The 21119-nt window shown below is 43.5% G+C and overlaps 1 protein-coding gene across 1 annotated transcript in view; it reads right to left on the reverse strand.

Moving 5' to 3' along the window:
- Window positions 1-21119, reverse strand: part of slc9a5 (solute carrier family 9 member A5) — a 38952-nt gene that overhangs the window by 8365 nt on the left and 9468 nt on the right. The window contains exons 2-13 of the mRNA XM_007907605.2: window positions 20700-21002; window positions 20003-20166; window positions 19187-19265; window positions 18342-18519; window positions 17677-17897; window positions 17262-17464; window positions 14840-14929; window positions 13746-13816; window positions 13143-13272; window positions 2778-2863; window positions 1359-1485; window positions 354-530 (exon numbers count right to left, since the gene is read on the reverse strand). Coding sequence (XP_007905796.2) covers window positions 354-530; window positions 1359-1485; window positions 2778-2863; window positions 13143-13272; window positions 13746-13816; window positions 14840-14929; window positions 17262-17464; window positions 17677-17897; window positions 18342-18519; window positions 19187-19265; window positions 20003-20166; window positions 20700-21002 — 1829 coding nt within the window. The remainder of the gene's footprint in view (window positions 1-353; window positions 531-1358; window positions 1486-2777; window positions 2864-13142; window positions 13273-13745; window positions 13817-14839; window positions 14930-17261; window positions 17465-17676; window positions 17898-18341; window positions 18520-19186; window positions 19266-20002; window positions 20167-20699; window positions 21003-21119) is intronic.

Raw genomic sequence — 21119 nt, forward strand, 5'->3', positions numbered from 1 at the left:
GAGAGCTCGATTTCATCTACATTTACGCACAAGTACGTTTCTTCTGGACACGATTACAGTGCGTGGAGACTCGCCAGCTACATTATTGACTGCCGTGTATGAGAGACTTGCATTTTTGAGACTGGAGTTCACCACTTTAATGCACAATTTGGCTTACCACTCTTATTAAAACAAAGGAAAATATCCTCACAGAGCAGGAGAAATTGCATGGCAAAACCTCACTTTAATTTCCTTTCAAATACCATATTTTTCCTACAGCAACAAATCCGTCTCATTTTTTTAATCCCCCCTGAAAAAACATCCAAAGTCTTAACTCCTGATCCTTGAGTAAACACAATTGAAAGGAAACTTGCCTTTTTCTGGCACTTGTGTTCCTTCTTATGTCTGCATTTGTTCTTCGATGAATATACATTATGTTTAGTGGATTTGAATGACTCGAGACGGCTTCTCATGTTGCGTTGGAAAACCTCTCTTTCTTGTCTTTCTTGTTCGCCTTTAACTATGAAGTGGCGGCTGTAATTACCTTGGTACTGGTGGAGCAATGTTGAACGTTAATCAGAACCAAGTCAAAAATCATCAAGCAAAGCAAAGTGCAAAAGATTATTAGCTGTCAAATGGAAAATCGTGAAGAATCTCGACCTTGATGCTACAATAATTGATCCAGCATGTGTCGGTACTCGACTTGGGTCTCGCATTCATATAACGCAGCTTCCTTTGATGTTTGGCCTTAAAAGCACATTGAAATGAGAAGCTTGGTGGGCTCTCGCACACTCAGTCCCTGCTCATTGTATTCCCAATCGCAACTCCATACGCAATTGATTAAAGGCAAGAGGACTACCTGTTGAAGAGACCATTCTTCATGTGTGGACTTAAACATTCAAACGTCAGCAGGAAATCATATGCAACATGATGTGCACTGCACAAGAAACCATCACCTGATGTTTGAAATGCCACTGGATCATAGCCTGAAATACCATTCTCTTACACTGAAAAATCACTTAGCAGTCACTTTTCTGCAGCTGCAAAAAGAACCAGCTTCCAAATTAAGACAGAATCAAAGAACTTTCCATAATCATATGCAACCTTACAGCCTTAGACAAAGTGGAGTTCAGGCCTCTGAGAGCCACTAGTGCATTTTCCTAGAGGGGTCATTGAAGAGCGAACGGAAGTATGGGTTGATTTGCTTCCCGGAGATAATTTTAGCGCACTAGCCATTTGGCTGAGATCAGTCAGTTCAGCACACAAAGTGGATCAGACTTGATGGCTCAATAAAACATTGAACTGTACGTTTACTGCTAAACCGTTGTAGATTTACTCAACAATTATTCCTTTTGTTGGGGTTACAAGAAGCATCTTACCCTCCGCCTTGGCTTGTATAGATTCTCTCTCAGCACGTGATGCATCACTGTGTCCTCACGGTCTTTTCCGCTTCTTACAGTGTCGATCACTTGTAAATCCAGGCACACAGCGCTGCCACTCTCCCTCCTAGGCAAATCAAAATCAGAAATCACAAGAATATCGTGAAGCTTTCAGCAAAGAAAACAGAAGTCAATAAGCACTGTAGCATTTAGTACTGGAGGGCAGTCCACTATCAACAATGGGTTGTGATGGAGCACTTACTATATGAGACTATAGAAAAGAAGGAACATTTCACATCAAACAAGGATAACGTTTGATCCCTCCAATGTGATAAAATGCCTCAACGCTCCGAGATACTACCCCGGGTGAACATATGCAAGTTGTTGTTGTTATCATATCGAAACATCTCAAAGGAATTCACATGGGTTTCTGTAAAGTGTGGTGAAGATTTATAAGTGAACACGGCAGCCAATTTGCCTCCAGCAACGTCCCACAAATAGCAATGAAGTGAATGATCAATTTAACATGAGGTTTGTCGGGCCAGTGTTTTTGAATTTTGCCACGTGATTTTAACGTCCACCTGAACAGGCAGACGGAGCTTCGGTCTAATGCCTCTTAAGGACAGCACCTCAGACAATGCAGTGTTCCGCCAACACTGCACTGAAGTGCTAACCTAGATGATGGGTCTTGAACCCGCAACCTTCTGACTTGGAGGCAAGAGTGTTCCTACCTGACACACGATTTCCCAGATGTGCATCAGCTGAGCCCTTATCTCTCAATGCCGATATCAGAAAGCACAGAAAGATTTGTCAGCCAAGCAGCCAACCAGCCAGCTGAAAGTGGTTACATTTCGAGCAGGAAGAAAATCAAGGGGAAAATAAACAATAAGATGGCTTTTTGAAACTTGATGCAGGTTTTAAACAGTGGCTGCACACTGCAGGAAATTGCTCAATTCTTCAAACGAGAATTATAGTCAAACAGAAATAATTATAACCCCACGGTTTACCACCCCAGGATGATTTGGTTTCTAGACAATTCAATCTAAACACTTCACGCACAAAAAAAAAGACCCTTCCATTCTTCAGTGCCATTTCAGAGCAATTCAGAGACAAGCCAGCCTGAAGGTAATTGCTTTACAAATTCTCGAATGACAGTACATGTAACATAATTTACATTTATATAGCGCCTTCCCCACCTGGAGGACATCGCGAAGCACTTTGCAGTGCAGGATGGGCAGATGAGGTGGGAGGCGGTGGAGCGAGGAGGGGTAAGTGTCCGAAAGCGGTCAAAGAGCTGCGGTTTTGAGATGTGCCTTATGAGGAAGGTGGGAGGCTGGCAGTGCCCACAGCTTTTAAAACAACAATTTGCACTTACAAAAATATGAGGCAAAAGATACACACAGTGCGTCTCATACTCACAGGAGATTGGTAACAGAGGTTTCAGAGAAGGATGTTCGACTTGGCATAGATACAAATGAGAATTTCCCTGATGACATGTGGCCTCCCTTAACAGAAAAGAATACATTTACATTCAAAAGATATAATTAATATCTCTCCCTTATATATATATACATACATACATACACACGCACACACATTTTCCTTCAGGTAACACCTGTGAAAATGCAGGTTATTTCAATTGAACCCTTTTGGTTTTGATGAAGCACTCCTAAGCAAAGTACAAGAGTCATAAAAAAAAACAGATTAGCATGTAAACTACATGGTCCTGGATTCCACGGATCCCAAGTTCTAACCAGCTGACCAGAGATCTCACTTTCCTACAGGTTTCCTGAGATTCAACATGTAATAGATCTTTATCCATTGGGCTCAACAGAACCAAAGAATCAATATCTAAATGAAATACTGGTGATAAGCGAGGGAGGGGAGAAGGGATGAAGGAAAAAGTGGAGTAGTGATGCAGATAATATAGAAGTACAGATGTATAATGGTTAAAACAATATTTAGAATAATGGGCACCTTCAGAGACCAGTCTGGTGAGTAAGTCAGAAAGGGAACGGAAATTCCAAACATGGAGTAAATGCACAGACTGTACTTCAAAGCTCCAACCTATTGACATCAACGTTCAGAATGCAACAAAGGATCGATTGAATGCTTCTTTTTGAAGAGTGGGACTCCAATGAAGTGGCGAGGAGATCACACTAGGAGGAGGAGATCAAAGTTGATCTTGGTTTGACTGTTCAAACCTCTTGGGGCTAGCTTGCTGAAACCTGCTGTAAGCAGTCTAAAAGCTAACTCTCTGGGGACCCGTAATGGATGCAGGGAAGTTGAGCGACATCTGCATGGAACTATCACCACAACAGCTGAGCGTGCACAGAAATGAATGAGCTGACGGTGACTTGACAATTCAGGAATGAACAATGCCTTTGTTTTAAGGAAGCAAATCTCTCGTTTGCAGCTTTGTGGACTGCACACATTGGACCAACATTTGATCTCATCTTTGCAGAATACCCTACCATATTCCGGTTAACATCTGAAATGTGTACTGGCTTCAACTACCCTGCCTGATAACTCATTCCAGCTCGTCAGTTACACAATGTAAATATCTTGGTGTCAATACCTGCATAGTATCCTGCACATGGCTAAAATGAAGGGTAGGAAAACACATTTTGTCCACCAGAGCTTGTGTGCAGTCAGCTGGTAATAATAATAAACCTTGCATTTGATATAACGCCTTATCGCGTCTTCAAGACGTCTCAAAGCTCTTCACAGAATATACTGTAAAGTGATTTGACTGTATATTTTGTGGGCAAATCATGGCAGCCAATTACGCACAGCAATGTCCCGCAAACAGTTATGGATTGAAGTGACCAATTTATTATTATTATGTTGTTTAAGGAATTATTATCCCTGGAAAAGCGATCCGCCAATTGACTGACAACCAGATTCCTACTTACTGCTAGGTAAACAGAGGCGTGTGGAGTAAGGAAACTTACCCAACATTTCACCCTGTCGGGAATTGAACCCAGGTCTCCCACTTGCGAGGCGACTGCTCTAACCACTCAGCTACTCATGATGTGGGAGCACAATATGAAGCGATGCTACAATTGTGGACACAATGCCTTTAAACCCTCAGTTATTGTAACACTTGTTCTGGAGGGAGAGAGAAGTTAAAGAATCTCCTGAATGAAATAAATTATTTGAAAACAACACTTTTCTTCATTCCTTGAATATTAATTCAAAATACCAGGGACTTGGACTTTGAAATGGATGCACCCAACACCAGCAAAGTCTCCATGGGGCAAATGGCATCCTTCTGCCCTTCGTTTCCTATGATTTTATGTTGTGAACACATGATTAATGGTGCAGTAACATAAACGCAGGCTTCACAAAAGTGGGAGATCAGCTACAAATTATCATATTTTTCTAGCACACTTTCAAAAGGGATTTGGATATTTACTTGAAAAGAAAAAAATTGCAAGTCCATGGGGAAAGAGTGGGGGAGTGGGACTAATTGGGTAGCTCTTTCAAAGAGCCGGCACAGGCATGATGGGCTGAATGGCCTCCTTCTGTGCTGTAGGATTCTATGATTGTATTTTACCGTTGTTCCAGGCTGGCACACGGGGAGAGTGGTTTTAGCGCCGGTGCCAGAAATAGTGGCCAAGATGGCAGCTGAAAGGAGGACTGCCACGGAGGGGGCACAGCAGGAGGGTTCTGCTGGCAAAATGAGTCGAGGCTGAAATTATTTTGTTCGCACACTTTACTAAAGCCTCGTGCTTTGTGCTGTGGCCAGCAGTGAGGAGCAGTCAGCAGTTTCTGCTCAATGTCATTTTTTAATGGAAAATACATTGTGTTTATCCAGACAAACTGTTCAGTCTTAAATAGACTCTCCACCCACTCTGTGCTCTTGGGCTTCCTTGAATGACAAATTCTGGTCATGGGTCAAACCTGCTGCTAACATCTGTGCCAGCGGGATGACAATAACACACATGAGGACCCCACAGCTAACTGACTTCTAATGGTTATCCATTCTCCTTTTCATAGCTAATTACCCCGGTGCAAAACTATTTACTCGGAGGCTGAGGTAATAAATTCTGAAACGTCTTGGCCTTAACTCGTGTTTATTTTCAGGCTTCTCCTAACAGGGTGATTTCCGTACATCGGAACAGCTTGCCCAGTTGATCACAGACAGACCCTGGAGGAGCCCGTTCATTTACCAGCCAAGCAGGAATCATTGAAAGCCGTGCAATTAAGCAGGCTGTGAAACCGACCTCAGGCCGAGGAAGATTGGTGCCAACTGAATGGAGGGGGAAGGAGAGAGATAAGATGAAATAGACTCAGAGAATTACAATGTAGAGCAAAAGTTACACTGTATTTATGAAAAAAAATCTACGTCCGTGCCTCTCTTTGGGGGAATTGTGGCCATAACACACCTGCTATCAATTTGTGCTGCAGCACTTATATAAACCAAGGCACTGTGCTTCCAGGCCAAGCCTACCTCCGATACACTAACACCCGTTACTTTTAATGTCCAATCTCGGAACAGATCATAACAACAGGCAACGCAACATTGGAGGGATCCGGGAAAGTGAGCCGGCCTTTCAATGCTCCTCTATTACTGCTTCAAAGACTGCAAATAATTTACAGTGTATTGGCCACCAATGTGCCTCTGTGACCGATCAGGAATGGTATACAGTAAGCAGGGTGCAGAGCAGACAGCAGCTGAGCTGGCTCTTTGAGACTGGAGTGCAGCGACCACGATTTTCCACGTCAATAGAAAACAACTTAATGATATTTTTGGCAAGTAAAACATATGACTCCCAACCCACCTCCCCACCCCCACCCCTCATTGCTTAGAGTCAAACTGGCTCGAGAAAGTTTCCACTGTTAAGCAACAATACATTAACTAGGAAAACATTGAGAATAGTTACTGACTGGGGAGCATATAGAACCATCCATATGCTTCTGATTGAAGCAGTCTGTAGATGACTGAAGTATCACTTTACCCTATATTAAATTCATTGATATTCATATTGGCACTCACAGCATATTACCATTATTTAACATGGCTAAGGATTTGGGCTTATTATAGTTATGAAGTATCCCTTTCTCCAGACCCTTACTGAGCTCGCCAAGATACAGTGGCATCTGACTCATACAGAAAGTCGGATGGAAAGAAAATACAGATTTATGCGAGTTACTTTTTATTGGAAGAAAGCACAAAAAAACGTGTTTATGTGAATTTGGTGTGTGTGGGTATTTGAAGTGTGAGTTCCAAGTTTAACAACAACACCAAATTGCATTTATTTAGTGCCTTTCACATCGGGAGAACGTCCCAAGGGTTTGAGGGGTTTGCTCCCGAGCTGGGGGGCTGGGATCAGAGAGGGGTGGAGGGCATGTGTGGTGGGTAAGGGAAGATGGCCGAAGGCACGGTCCAAAAGGAAAGTCTTGAAGGAGGCAAGGGAGGGGCGGGGGGGCAAGACGGAGGGACACTGGATTGGAGTTCTTGAGAGGTGGGCAGAAAGGCTGAAGACTCGACCTCTGGTCGTCTGGAGCCAATTTTTTTATGTAGTTAGAGGTGGTGACAAGGGCTTCCTGAAGGTGAGGCAGACTCCTGCTAACCTCTCCCACATGGAGGAATTCCTCCCCTGTGGTCAAGGGAAAAAAAGTCATCAAAAACCCATCAAGCATATGGTTAGCAGACTCTGGGGGAAAGACTGAAAATTAATTCATTACAAGGACAGGTTTTGTTCAATGAATCACATTTTTTTGTGGTGATAGTGGGGGGTGGGGTGGGAGGAGGTGGAGGGGAATTAACAATTACTCTGGTCGTGAGGCATGTTTAACCCTTACTCTTGCCAAGATGCTCTTTGGTGTTTTTAAGTCACTTCTTACACTGTAATCTATCAGTGGCAGGAGTGCTCAAGCAGAACGTTACTCCGACGTCAGATGGATGTAACTGTAATTCAGTTAAAGGGCACCTAGGCCTCAGCTCTCGGCTTGACCGCAGCAAGGCATATGTTTCACAACAGAGCAAGATGTTTGGATTAAATCACTGACCTTCAACGCATTTGCCACGACCCAAAATCTAAACATCATGTGCACCCTGCGTTGTCAGCCCAAAGCATCTTGCCTAAATCTTAAATCCAAATCCTTGTAAGCACAATTGGCCTTCAGCGGAAGGGGATGACAAGATGAGCTGGTCCTGAAATCGACTCTAAGTGTTCACATCATTCAATTACTGCAGGAAGCGATACAACTTAACATGATTTCTGAATTACTCAACAGTACTCGAGTTATTCATTACAGCGACGGGGCAGAATGCTAACCTCATTGAATTTAGCTCAGTGAAGTTAACACAGTGAGGAATAAGGAAGGGAGGGAGAGCAATTGTGGTTCTGCAGAACAATGTTAAACTCGATGTGTCCATTAAAATCTTCCGAAAGACAATTGATTAGTGAAGAGAAACAAGGGTTTAATGTCCTAAGTCGGGTTGATGGCAATTCACAACAACTTGCATTACACAGCGCTCTTAGTGTCTGAGAACACTAAACAGTGGCACAGTTTGACTTTGAGCTGAGGAGAAAGGGGAAGTGATCGAAGACACACTCGAGGAGTACATTCTTCAGGTGCGATTTGAAGATGGATAAATTTAGAAGCGGTGCCATTAAACTATTACTTTCACGTACAGCAATACAAACAATTTACATTTACGCAGTACTTTTAAGGTTGGAGAGGATGTTGTAAAGCACTTTACACAGATGATTGGCAGGCAAAGCCGGTAGGGGGTTGATGACGGTGGGGACTAGAATACTTTTGGGAAAGGTTACTCTACTGAACCATTAGAGATCTGAAATAATCATGCTTGTAAGAACTAAATATATTTCAACAAATAAACTAAACTAGGACCACACGAGAGGCTGGAGAAGGGGATCTTGGCTTGATAAGGATAAGAATTTAGCAAGTACAAGGGGGTCTGAATTGTGATATTTAAGAAGTGCGCAATTATTGACTCTCTGAAACATCAGGGGCTTGAAATTCCACCTCTTAGCTTGTAAAAATTCCTGGTTTATGATTGCACAGAATTGTGGAATTCCTTAAAATTCAATCTTTATCTGGAAGCTGCAGTTTATAGAAAGACCCGACTTTCACATCACATCTAGGAGTTTCCCACAATTTCAAAGACAAGTTGAAAACTAGGGTGCAATTCTGGGTTTCAAATGCATTGAAGAATGCAAAGAAATGTGTAATAATTACAATATTATTTACATTTATAAAGTGCCTTTCATGCCAGTAGGACATCTCAAAGAACCTTGCACTGTTGCTTGGGCACCTGAGCTGGGGAATAGGAGCTGAAGTGGGTGCGGGCGACTGAAATCACAGTCAGTCAAAGAGGCAAGTCTTGAAGTGGGCTTTGAAAATAGGGAATGAGGGGGTCAAGTCAGAGGGACTCTGGGATGGAGTTGCAGAGAGCTGTGGGGCAGAAACAGCTAAAAGCTCGCCCATGCATACACACCTGAATACCACAGACAAGTCTCCAGGGTTTGATGTGGGAGAACTTGCTTTCCACAGGTTCATTTTACAAAACGAGAACTGTATGTGTGTTAGATCGTTGCAATTTACAATAGATAAAAAGAAACAAAACAGACCAAATTTAAAAAATGTACAGAACTGCTGCATTACTGAAACCTTTTCAATCTGGACTGAATACTCAAGAGCCTTTCATTCTTGGCCCTAATCCCCAAATTTATTATTCTATCAAGGCAGTCTTTTCATCGACCTCCTCCTCCTCCTCGTCTTCCCTACAGTACATTAGTTTTAAAGTCCCTTGTTTAACTTAAAGCCTCCCTCTCGGCCGAAATGCTACACTTTATGAAGCTGTAAATCAAGGCTGTCGTTCAGAAATCTGAAGCACGAGACAACAAGCTCTGTGTGATTTGACAGGTACAGGATAAGAACGATTGCAGAAGCAGTTTCAATGGTGAATTTACGGAACCAATTCTGCAGACAGAATGCTAGAGATCACAGTTCAGAATTGCATGACGCTTGTATCGCAAAACACCTTTACAACAAAACTGTGTGGGTTACAGACCCCCTCTACCCATTTTACTCTGCTGGCTACACACAGGGAAACACACCCAGAGCAGAAAGGTCACACCAAACCTGTTATAGTCTGGAAACAAGATGGTTAAGGGGTGAATTTCACTGAAGTATGTGAAATATTAAATAGTTTAGATAAGGACAACCCAGACTATTACTTCAAAGTACGACCAGAGGGTAAGTGGCACTGAGTCAGAGGTAAATTTAGAGCAGACATCGGGGGAAAAGAAATCCACTTTACTCACAGAGGGATGTATGTTTGGAATAGTCTGCCAACATGAGGGAATAAAGGGAAATATACCAAGCAAGGTATTCAAAGTGGAATCAAATGGCATGATTCAATTTTATATGAAGCGCTTCGACAACATGATAAGGCGCTATATAAAATCAAGGATTATTATTATTATTATAACAACTCGTCGCTCAGGATGTAATTGACACTGCAAGGCCAGGCCCTCATTGCCAGTTCCCAAGTGCCCTGGGAAGGTGGCGGGATTTCATCTTTAAACCACTGCAGTCCTTGTATCTGAAGGATACAGACGTGAAAGCGGATGGCGCGAAGGCTGGGCAGAGGGACTGACTGCACGTCTTGCTCTGAGAGTCAGGGGAGACTCAATGGGCCGAATGGCCTCCTTTCTGTGCTGTAAATTGCTGTCATTCTCTGATGGTGTTCCCACATTGCTGCTGGATTGAAGAGTGCCATGATTTCAACCCGGCAACGATGAAAGAACAGCGAGATCTAATAACAATACTTACATTTGATTATAGTGGCGCTCACTACATGAGGAAATACCTGTAAAGGGTAATGACTGTTTATGCTCCAAAAGAATGTGGCGGCCAATTTTTACACAGCAATATCCCACGAACTGCTATGAACTGAATGACCAGCTTTATTTGGGGAATTGATACTGCGACAAATAGTGCCACGGGATCTTTAACTTCCACTTGAACAGGTAGAGAAAACCTCCTCGGGTTTAATGTCTCATCTGAAGGATGGCACCTCCAACAATGCAGTGCTCCCCCAGCAATGCACTGGAACATCAGCACCCTTTTGACCTATTCGGTGAGTATTAGGTGCAGATTGGCAAGAGCTCAAGCTTGGGGACCCCAGAGTGTGCATTTGGGGATAACTGCTGGAGTTTAACCAGCTAAAACTGCACAGCTTGCCATGCACCAATGCACACATCCAATAATGCCAAACAGATTTAGTGATTTGGGGAAGTTACACAGTAAATAATCAGGTCTTTCCCTGGATCACTGACACATGCTGAATGTCCAGTTGTCAAAGACTGCAGATCTCGATGAATAATATTCTGCTTGTGAATTCAGTGCAGTTTTGAGGAGATTAACCCACTATATGGTCTGTTGGAGATCAGGTGCTGGTTGATGTGAAATAGTTATGTGGGGGCAAGTGATTAATAGGAGGCAGTATTTGTGTTCTTACATTTGGGATGGGTCTTGTGTTAACACGACAGGGTGAGATGGTGATGGTGGGAGGAGGAATACTCTTCTATAATCAAGTCAACAGCAAGCATTTGCAGGTCCGGTACAGAGAGTCAGGGACTGAAAAATTGTGTGAAATAATTTAAAAAGTTACTATGAATCAGCATCCTTTTCTGACTAGCGTCACAAGGTCAGCTGCACTGGTACTAAAGGCTGGAGAGGAGCAATATCTTTGAAATCCTAAAATCCTAAGGGAAGCTTTCATTATAATTTGGGGATAACATGCACTGGTGTATATGGCATAAAATACGGAAAGATTTTGTTCAGCAGATTGTGAGGGTTACCCCCAACGCAAATGGATGAGTGGGGTCGAACAGATTTTCTTTGAACAAGTGGATGCAATTTTCATAAATAGTATCGCCCTGGGGAGCCTATTCCAGGTATCTACCATCCTTTGGGTGAAGAAGGGTGGGGAAAAGGCAGGTAAGTGGGACTAAACAGATTGCTCTTTCATAGAAACAATGGGCCAAATTGACCATCATCTGTGCTGTAAATGTCTATGATTCCATGTGTGTTAAATCTGGCCTAAAGTGATTTCACTCCATTTCGAAAGCGTGAATACTAATTCTGTTGGCTGTGCCACATGTGGGATCTTGCAGACTAATCCTGACTACACTTCCTGTTCTTTCTCTCACACACACATATATACACACACACACAGTTTACTGATGTAGGAATCTAGGCAGATTATTTGCATTCCCTAACACAAAATTTATTTATATATATATTTATTTATATTTATTATTATTATTATTATTATAAAAGCATGGAGATCATCACATATTATAACTGCCCTAACCTGAAACAAGAGTTTGCAGGAGCACAAAAACTCCTGACTACTGCAGTGCGTAAATCACTACTGCCCCAGGAAGAATGAACCATTGGAAACGATTTGCAAAACATCTATTCCTCACAGTTCGAATGGAAGAGTTCTTGTTGAAACATGCTGTGTGGATGGAACCCAACCCCAAAAAAGTCTCTAAATTTCATCTGGTAAAAAACACTGTGATTCTAAGTTTGAATACCGCAAAACATAATTCATGTTAAGTGCAGTAGAAAATACACAGGTTTGGCTCTTTAATTTGAATTTGTTCCACGTTTCTTTTAATGCTTTGTATGAAGTGGAAATCATTCCAGTGAGCCTGGAGATTGCAGCCAAGCCTGTAACCCACAGGGAAGTGGTGCTGGAATTCAGCCTATCTAGGAGACGTGGGGAATCCTGGGGAAATGGGAAATATCGGCCAATGATTCTTTCCCATCTGTTCATCAGGCTCTCACTTCTCCATAGCCTTTCTCTTGAAACCCCATTTTTATGTGGAAACATTCAGTCAATCTTCTGGATGCAAGATAATTTGATGCTCTTTTTCAAAGAGCTGACACAGACACGAAGGGCCGAATGGCGTCCTTCTGTGCTGTATAATTCTGTGATTCTATGATGATAATTTCAGGCCTTGGGGAAAAAAACATTTCCTTCAGATTTGTCCCACTGAAGGCATTCCTCCATCAAGTCGCAAGACAGCGCACGTCAGACTGAAGCAAAACTGCTACACTGAGATTTCATCCTACTTTAGTACAGTACATGGCACCATCCGGTGGTCAAGTTGTGAATTGGTAAAGCTCTCTAATAATAATAATAATCCTTGCATTTTGATATAGCGCTTTTCACATCGGGAGGACGTCCCAAAGCACTTCACAGAACACACTGTAAAGTGAATTGACTGTATATTTGTGGGCAAACGCGGCAGCCAATTGAGCACAGCAACGTCCCACAAACAGTCGTAGATTGAAAATGACCAATTTATTATTGTTTTTGGTTTTTTGGAGGGATTATTATTAGGCTCTGTGTGGAGTAAGGAAACTTGCCCAAGGTTTCGCCCTCTGCCTGGAATTGAACTCAGGTCTCTCGCTTGCAAAGCGAGTGCTCTAACCACTGAGCTACAGGACTCCACAGGACTCCTCTAGTGGGGCATCACTGGCCCCTGGGTGTCTAGTGCTTTTAACGTATGATAACTTGACCTTCTTCCGAATTCTGAGATCGAGGATGACCCCAGCATCAACTCATTCTCTGCCGAGCTGAAAACTGAAGCTCATCACAAGCTTCACAAAAGGCAGCAGATGGTTCTGACGCCCAGCCAGGCAGGCAGCCTCTCAGTGACAGAGGCTAATGCGCAGTTGACAGAATCATTTAACGCAAGAAACTACGACTGTACTCGTTGTGCTCACCTGGTCAGCGAAGCTGATCGCGTCCCGGACATTGAGCTTGTGATAGACGTCCCAAATCTCGTCTTTGATCCTATAGGCTGACTTGCGCATCAACAATTGACTGAGATACTTCTTGTCAAAGTGTTCCCATCTGCAGGAACAGTGAGCACATCATCAGGACTGGATCGGCGAAGGGGTGGGTAGAAAGGTTGATATGATGGATAAGCTTGTGTGTGACTATCTTAACTTTACACTGTAACAAATGATATGATGTGAAGCTTCCCTTGAGAGGCCCAGTGGATAAATGTACCCCTGCAACAGCACTGAGCCATTTAGCCTGAAGGTTTACAGGTTCAAATCAAACACAAATGCACAGTTAACTTATCTTAGTCAGGGCAAGAGCAAGGGTGCCCCCAAACCCGGGCTTGTAGTAGGGCTCCTACCCTTTCCGCGCCTCCATAACCTACACGGGTAACCTCTCCCTAGCTGTCTCGTCATCTTTTTATCTGTCTTTAAGTCCTACCTCCTTGACTGCACCTATGATCACCTCCCCCCTGACTAGTTGTAGAGTGCAGTAGAAGCCTATAATAGATCCTGTGTTAAGAGTTTATCTTAGTTACTTACTTGTCTCTCCAATAATGGTAACCGTGGTGGCCCACAATGTCTTCCACAGCTGCCAGGATGTGGTCAAAGGCCTTGAAAAGGAAACACTTGATCAGAGTTCTGCGTGTGGATTCATTGCTGGTGAATAAAAACCTCGCTGCGGGCGGTAGATTGAGGTGAATACCTCAAGAGCCGACTAACCAAAGTACAGAAGGGAACAAACTATGCGACACAATGCCATTTCCAGACTTCAGAGCAGAAACCATCGTCTTATTAGTTTCAAACATGTGAAGTGCCATGAAAAACAAACCACACTGCCCAAACTCTGGGTTGCATTGATTTAAACTGCAAACGTTAATAATGAATGCGTAATAACAGCAGTTTATGGGTCTCAGCTGGTGCAACTTACAGCCCTTTAGGAAGATGAAGGGCTCAGGTGCCAATGATTTTATATGTGCAGTAATTCAGGCTGGGATTTGCTTACAGACAGCAGGACTTTACTGCGGGTGGGAAAACCAAAAGGTTTAGCTCCAGTGGGTAGAACTTAGATGCTGGGATCAAACTGCTGCCTTTGATTTGTTTCCCAGCTGTGTTTACCCCGTTACTGTGGAAATGATAACCTGGAGATTCAAGACAGCTCAGGCTTTTTATCCTTTAAAGAACGACCTGAACAGGTTGCCAGGAAGGGTGGTTGAGGCCAAAACCCTGGACTCGTTTTAATAGTAAAACCTTGTTGCTGTCATGGCATGATGGGAGGGAGATGAGATCAGGTGGGATGATGGGAACTTCTTCATCCAAACCAATCTTGCGATCCCTCTTACTATTATGGTCCAAAAACAACAACTTGCATTTATATAGTGCCCCTCACGCAGGGTAGTGTCCCAGGGCGCTTGACTGTGCGATGTTGAGCCGGTGGGAAGGGGGAGGTCACCGTAGGCACAGCAGAAGAAGGAGGTCTTCAGGCGCGACCTGAAGATGGGGGAAAGAGGGGGCAAGGCGGAGGGAATAAAGGAAGAGTGTTCCAGAGCTGGAGGGGCAATGGAGGGGCAAACAAGGTGCAACGGAGATGAGCACAGAAGCACCATCACTTAAGATCTGAGAATTCAAACCCTTACACGTTCGTGCAGCTCCTCATTGAGCGTCGGCTTATGGTGATCACTGCGTTTAACCTTCAGCCACTTCACCAAAGGTTTTATGGTCAAACCCTGCAAGAGAGAACAAAAAAAAGAACTGTTATTTCAGCCTTTCCCAGTAACTCGCAAATAGCTCTTTTTGAACCGAATGAGCTTGGTCTGTGCAGCACAAAAACACAACGGTAAATTTAAGTTTTACTCTGGTTATTGCACTGAGAACGGCAGGAATCAAAGCCTCTAAAGGTTCTGCTGAGGAATGTAACATGTCCAAGTGGAGATCCAGCTGTCCCCAGTACAACAATAACAACTTGCATTTATATAGAGCTCTTCACGCAGAGTAGCGTCCCAGAGCGTGCTTGATGGTGGTGGAGCCCGACACTGAGCCTCGGGGGGGGAGGTGGGGACAGGACTCATTTCCTCACTCAGGGCAGGAACAGATTAATAGCTGCTCAGTAGGTTCAGTCGTCAGAAAATGCTGCCAGTCAGATTGAAATGCACAGCATGGTACCACGCAACACTCATCTCTCAAAATTATCCAGTGACATTTTATGAATATTACCCAGTGACAAAGTAATTACAGTTATACCAATGATTGGCAGATGGATTGTGTGAAAAGCTGCTTGATACCAGTGTGTAAGTGCTTTCAGATCCACCTTATACACACACACACACACACATTCGCGCACATGTACACATTTCAATGCTCCTTTTAAAAGACTTCACATTGCACGTTATCCAGAAGGACAAAGCTTAATAGCTGTTGCACATCAGTGGAGCTCGGGAAAATGAATAATAATAATAATACAATTGGATTTGATATAGCGTGCCTTATCAGGATATACTGTAAAGTGGATTGACCAAGAAATAATCTGAGAGTTATAATGAGAGGGCTGACTTGAAACAGGGTGTGTGGTGCACAAACATCCTTTACTGGGACGAACACACGATCCCCTATGAAGAGAATACCAGACAGCTTTCTGCAGTTCGGGATTGGCCACAAGTTAAATGCTGCAAAAAAAAAAAAAAAATTGGCAGCTTTGACAAGAGCGACAGAATAAGCAAGCGGTTCACTGAAGCTCTGCAGTGAGTCATCCTGGGTGTGTGGGCACTGTCGTGACGGTCAGGCACAGCATAGGGGAAAGGCTGCATCTTTGCCCGTAACTCACCTTTATTCCTTTCATCTGGTAATAAAAAGCCCTGACACAAATTGATAACTTTGAAGCTCATTTCTGCTCTTTTGTGTGCGTTAGCTAAACCCCCAGCCTCTCTCTGCCTGAGCCGAATAAGAGCGAAGCTGGCAGTAAAACACACAGGCAGCAGCTGAAGCCGTTTCCATCATCTAATTAATGCCTTTCATTTGCTGCGCTTACACAGCAGACACCTATTTATTTATTTTTATGTTTGTTGCTATGGAGATTGGTTAGAACAGTGCACAAAACCACTCTGTCAAACACTGCACCTTTTTAAGTGGTGAACTTCAGAGATGGAATACAATCAGGCAGAAGGCACAGGTAGATTAACGCCCACATTGGCACACCCACGCAGTGTATTTCCACACAATGAACAAGACGACTGCTGTATTGGAATTTGTAATTCGGTCCACGAGACAATTCTCGAGCTCACACTCGAGGCTGATACCGATACCCGAGTGAACCACTGAGGGAGACTCCGCTGCATTGTCTGGAGGTGCCGTCCTTTAGAAGAGCTGTTAAACCGAGGTCAAGTCTATCTGGTCAGTTGGATGTTAAACGATCCCACGGTGATAGTCGAAAAGAGAAGGGAATTTTCTCCCAGTGTCCTGGCCCAACAATCCTCTCACTCGCAGTTTTGCCCATAAATACACAGTCAATCCACTTTACAATATATTCTGTGAAGCACTTTGAGACGTCTCAACAAAGTGATAAGGCGCTATATCAAATGCAAGGATTATTATTATTATTATAGGTTGTGGGATCTTGCTGCAAATAAAATTAGCTGCCATTGTATCAAATTAAGAGTATTAATTCTGAAACGATGTAATCTAAGCAGTGAATGCAATCTAACTCCTTAGAGTACATCAGTCCTGAGAGTTAAAAAGACTCAGTTTCTACTCCTTGTTCATCCTGTCTCCCAACAGTTAACCCAACGCACACTCTGGTGTCCCCAAGCCTTGGCTCTTGACAACTTGTGCCGCATACTTTACGGAATTGGGTAAGCAGGATGGGTCCCTCCAGGGAGAGAGAGTGCATTCCATTCCAACAATTTATCTCTGGGATTTCCATGTGTAGGTGGGATGCATTGAATTTCAGTTTGGTTTGGATTCTCTTAAGCACGGTGATGTGGTTTCCGCATGTGTCAGACACCCAGCTGACCCCCAAAAAGAAAAAGAAATCCTCCCTCAGGGCAGGTCGGGACTCACACTTACCTGAATGATCACTGTGAAAAATACAACGGTGATGGTCGTCGCAACAAAGTAGTCCTTTGCCTTGACAATTTCATCGTTCAGTAATATCACCAGGGCAAAGGCCACGGCCCCTCGCAAGCCTCCATAGGTCATCACCACCTGGTCAATCCTGTCCAGTGGCACCAGCCGGAAGTGATTCAACACCCAGCTCTGCATCATTACCCCTGGAACGGAAATCACAACAGTTACAGGGCAGGTTGTCAATCGGCAAGTTGAGTCTACCCTGGTGGAGCCCTCATAGCCAATGGAGCGATCCACTCTACATCCAATTCATCATTTCTTCAAACCTTACTCGGAGAGTAATCAGCGACTGGAACAGTTTGCCAGGAAAGGTGATGGAGGCCAGGACATTGGACTCATTTAAAAAGTAACTTGCCTAATGCCCTGAAGACAAAGGTGAAAAGAAGTGTGAAGAGCACCAGACCACTGTCCCATGTCCATATTGAAGTGTCCACAGCGGAGATTCCCAACAGCATGAAGATGATGGTCTCCGAGCTGCTGGCTAAAGTCTTCATGGTGTACTTGACAGTGGTGCGGGACTTCTGCGATATGTTGGCCTCCACGTACTTCTTGCAACACAGCCCGCAGAATGTCACACTAGACAGAGAGAGAGACAGAGAGAGACAGAGAGAAAGAGAAAGAAACTTGCTGAGATAAGTGTAACTAATCCTATGTTGGATTCATCTGGTTTCTCTTCCTTGTTGCAATTGTAGCCCTAACTGTTGTCCCAGGTAGATATTGTCTTCTTCAACCCCTGGTACCCTCTGGTTACAGTGTTCTGAATAGTGGGGGGAGTCCAAAATAATGCGGTGGGTAATCACATACACAATAGCTAAAATAGTAGACTGGTGATCCAAGTGAAGACTCAATCTTCATCACCTCGTGTTCAGCTCACCAACTCTAACTGATTTGAATGAGTTGTGTAAGCAGCGGTTGTGTGAATAGGCGAGCAGGGACCTCCAGGACAGACCTTCAAAACAAGGCACAAACGCTGTGAATGCGTGTTCGGCAGCAGCAATGGGGGGCTTAGCAGCCACTTACGCTAGGATGGAGGAAAGAGAGACCATCTCAGCGGTCAGGTAGGCCAGGTAAACAATCAGGAAGACGAAGAGCGGCTCAATAATTCGCACCCGCTTGGTGAAGCGGCTGATAAGGGCCAGCACAAAGGCGAAGATGATTCCCACAGCTGTGCCACCCAAACTCACCACAAAGAAGGAGGCTAGAGAAAGGAGAGAACATGGTACAATGTACAGTAGGTCTTAACTATAAACATTATAATAAATAATAATCCTTGCATTTGATGAGGCGCTTTATCATCGAGATGTCTGGATTCCCCGATTCCCTCCGCCTCGCCTCCTCCCTCGCCTCCTTCAAGGCCCTTCCTCTTTGGTCGTGCCTTTGGCAACACTCCCAACCCCACTCCCCCTATTCTCCAACCCTTTTGATTCCAACCTACAGCTTGGGTGCAAACCCTTAACTGTCGAGTGCCTAAGGGCGTCCTTTCGACATGAAAGGCACTTATATAAATTTAATTTGTTGTTGTTGTCTCAAAGCGCTTCACAGGATATATTGTAAAGACTGTATATTGTGTTGGCAAACACAGCAGCCAATTTGTGCAATAATCCTTGCATTTGCTCTAGCACCTTTCACCTCCGGAGAATGTCTCAAACACATCACAGGAGAACTGTGAAGTGTAGTAAATGTACTTTGTAGGTGAATGCAGCAGCCAATTTGCACACAGCCAATGTTCCACAAACAGCCATGAAGTGAATGACCAATTTTACGTGGGGGATTGTTGGCCAGGTATCTTATTAACTTGAACATCTATTCAACCGAAAAAACTTTCATTCAACAGATATTTGGATGAGTTGACAGAGTTTACCTACCTACACCCCTGACGTAATCCAAAGCCTGTATGTTTTCTGAGCCGATTGTCACAAAAGAATTGAACACTTTGTAAAGTACCTGTGGAAAGAAAGAGGAAAATAAATCCGATTTACTGCTAGTTTTATTTCATCCCCTCTCTTAGCTCGCCTATATTCTCATTCTGTCTCCGCACTGAATTTTCTGTACTTCATTAGAGTCTGTAAGCTCTGATTCTGTAGATTTTCTTTCCCATCATTAATTGCTTTCAAGTGAACTACAGAAACACGGCAAGTAATCATCACTACCCGCTGTGAAAGAGGCATTTGGATTAAGTGCTGTCAAAGTTATTCAATGTATTTCGAGGGAAGGAAATATTGGAGAAATACAGAAGCAAGAGTGCACAAAGTGCACTTCAATTTGGAATAATGGGAATGTGAGCTACCCAAAAGAATACAGTCACTACACTTCACACTGAAAGATATTTTGATGATGTGATAAGGTGTTACATCAAATGCCTGAGTTATTAGTTTTATGTCAGGGCTACAATGCCGGATAAAGCAAGACATTTCTGTATTATTATAATAATAATCCATGGATTTGATACAGTGCCTTATCACGTCATTGAGACATCTCAAAACGCTTCACAAAATATACTGTAAAGTGGATTGACTGCATATTTTGCGGGCAAAAGTGGGACACATTCCAATGCTTTATACTGGTACGGATATGGCTGGATGGTGACCAGATTATGTACAGTTGCTTTGGATTTTAAATTTTGTTATATTTCACACAAGAGCCTTTGTTGAAGCATCGATATGAATGAAATGTTTACGTACAACAGTGACTGCGTCATTAAGGAGAGACTCTCCGAACACGATGATGAACAGTGTTTCGTTGACGTGGACTTCCTCAAACACGGCTATCACTGCCACTGGGTCCACAGCAGATATCAGGCTCCCAAATAGCAGGAAATCAAGCAGGTCAGCATCAACTTTAGGGTCTGAGGAGAAGAGATGTTACATGATACAATTAGCAATGATTTCTGATACGATTTGTATGAGATTGTTCATTTGAGCAATAATTCTAGAGTACAATATATGATATACTTTTTATATGTAAAACAATAGAATTTACAGAATGAATATACATAACACACAAATATATAACAATAATAATCCTTGCATTTGATTTAGAGCATTAGCACCTTGTCGAGACGTCTCAAAGCCCTTCACAGAATATATTGTAAAGTAAATCAACTGCATATTTTATGGGCGAAACCCACAAATGTATATATAAAAAATAAAAATAACACAGAGCTTGGTTTCTTTTTTTTAAAAAAAGAGGCACTGACGCATGTTATAACACAGTGGGATTGTGATGTGTGACAGAAAATAGGCAACTCACAAGATCAAAGTGTGGGCGAGTGAGATGTGACCTGGACACCCACACAGCAATTCAGCAGCCCAACAAATCAATGTGAATTGATCTGGAGAGTGAACGACATAGCAAGTATTGTGCTAGGCTATCACATACCCATCAATCCAGCCAACCTGACGCACCAAAGTGCGGTTCCCGTTGTAAAGGAATTCCAGAGGGTCCCGACTGCTGCGTACATCAGAATGGTACCAAAGTTGTCGAAGAAGAGCCTGCTGGGCATGAAGTACCCGGAATCCAGCACGATGGGTGGCAGGAGGAAGAGGAAGAAGGTGTCTGGGTCCAGCTGGTACTCGGGCTTCTTGGCAGCTGCGAGAACAATGCCTCCGAGGCCTAAACCCAGGAAGATGAGCAGACAGCTCTCGGGCACCACCGTGGTCACCTTGCTCGAGAGATGGAACACTGCGGAAAGAAGCGCACAGGTTTGAGGCCTCGGCAATCAATCACACCGAAACATCCGTAGAAAGCGGATGCATTGAAAGTATGGTACAACCGGGTTAGGTGCAGGAAGATACAACA

Source organism: Callorhinchus milii, unplaced genomic scaffold, assembly GCF_018977255.1.
Source record: "Callorhinchus milii isolate IMCB2004 unplaced genomic scaffold, IMCB_Cmil_1.0 Scaffold14, whole genome shotgun sequence".
Classification (NCBI taxonomy): Eukaryota; Metazoa; Chordata; class Chondrichthyes; order Chimaeriformes; family Callorhinchidae; genus Callorhinchus; species Callorhinchus milii.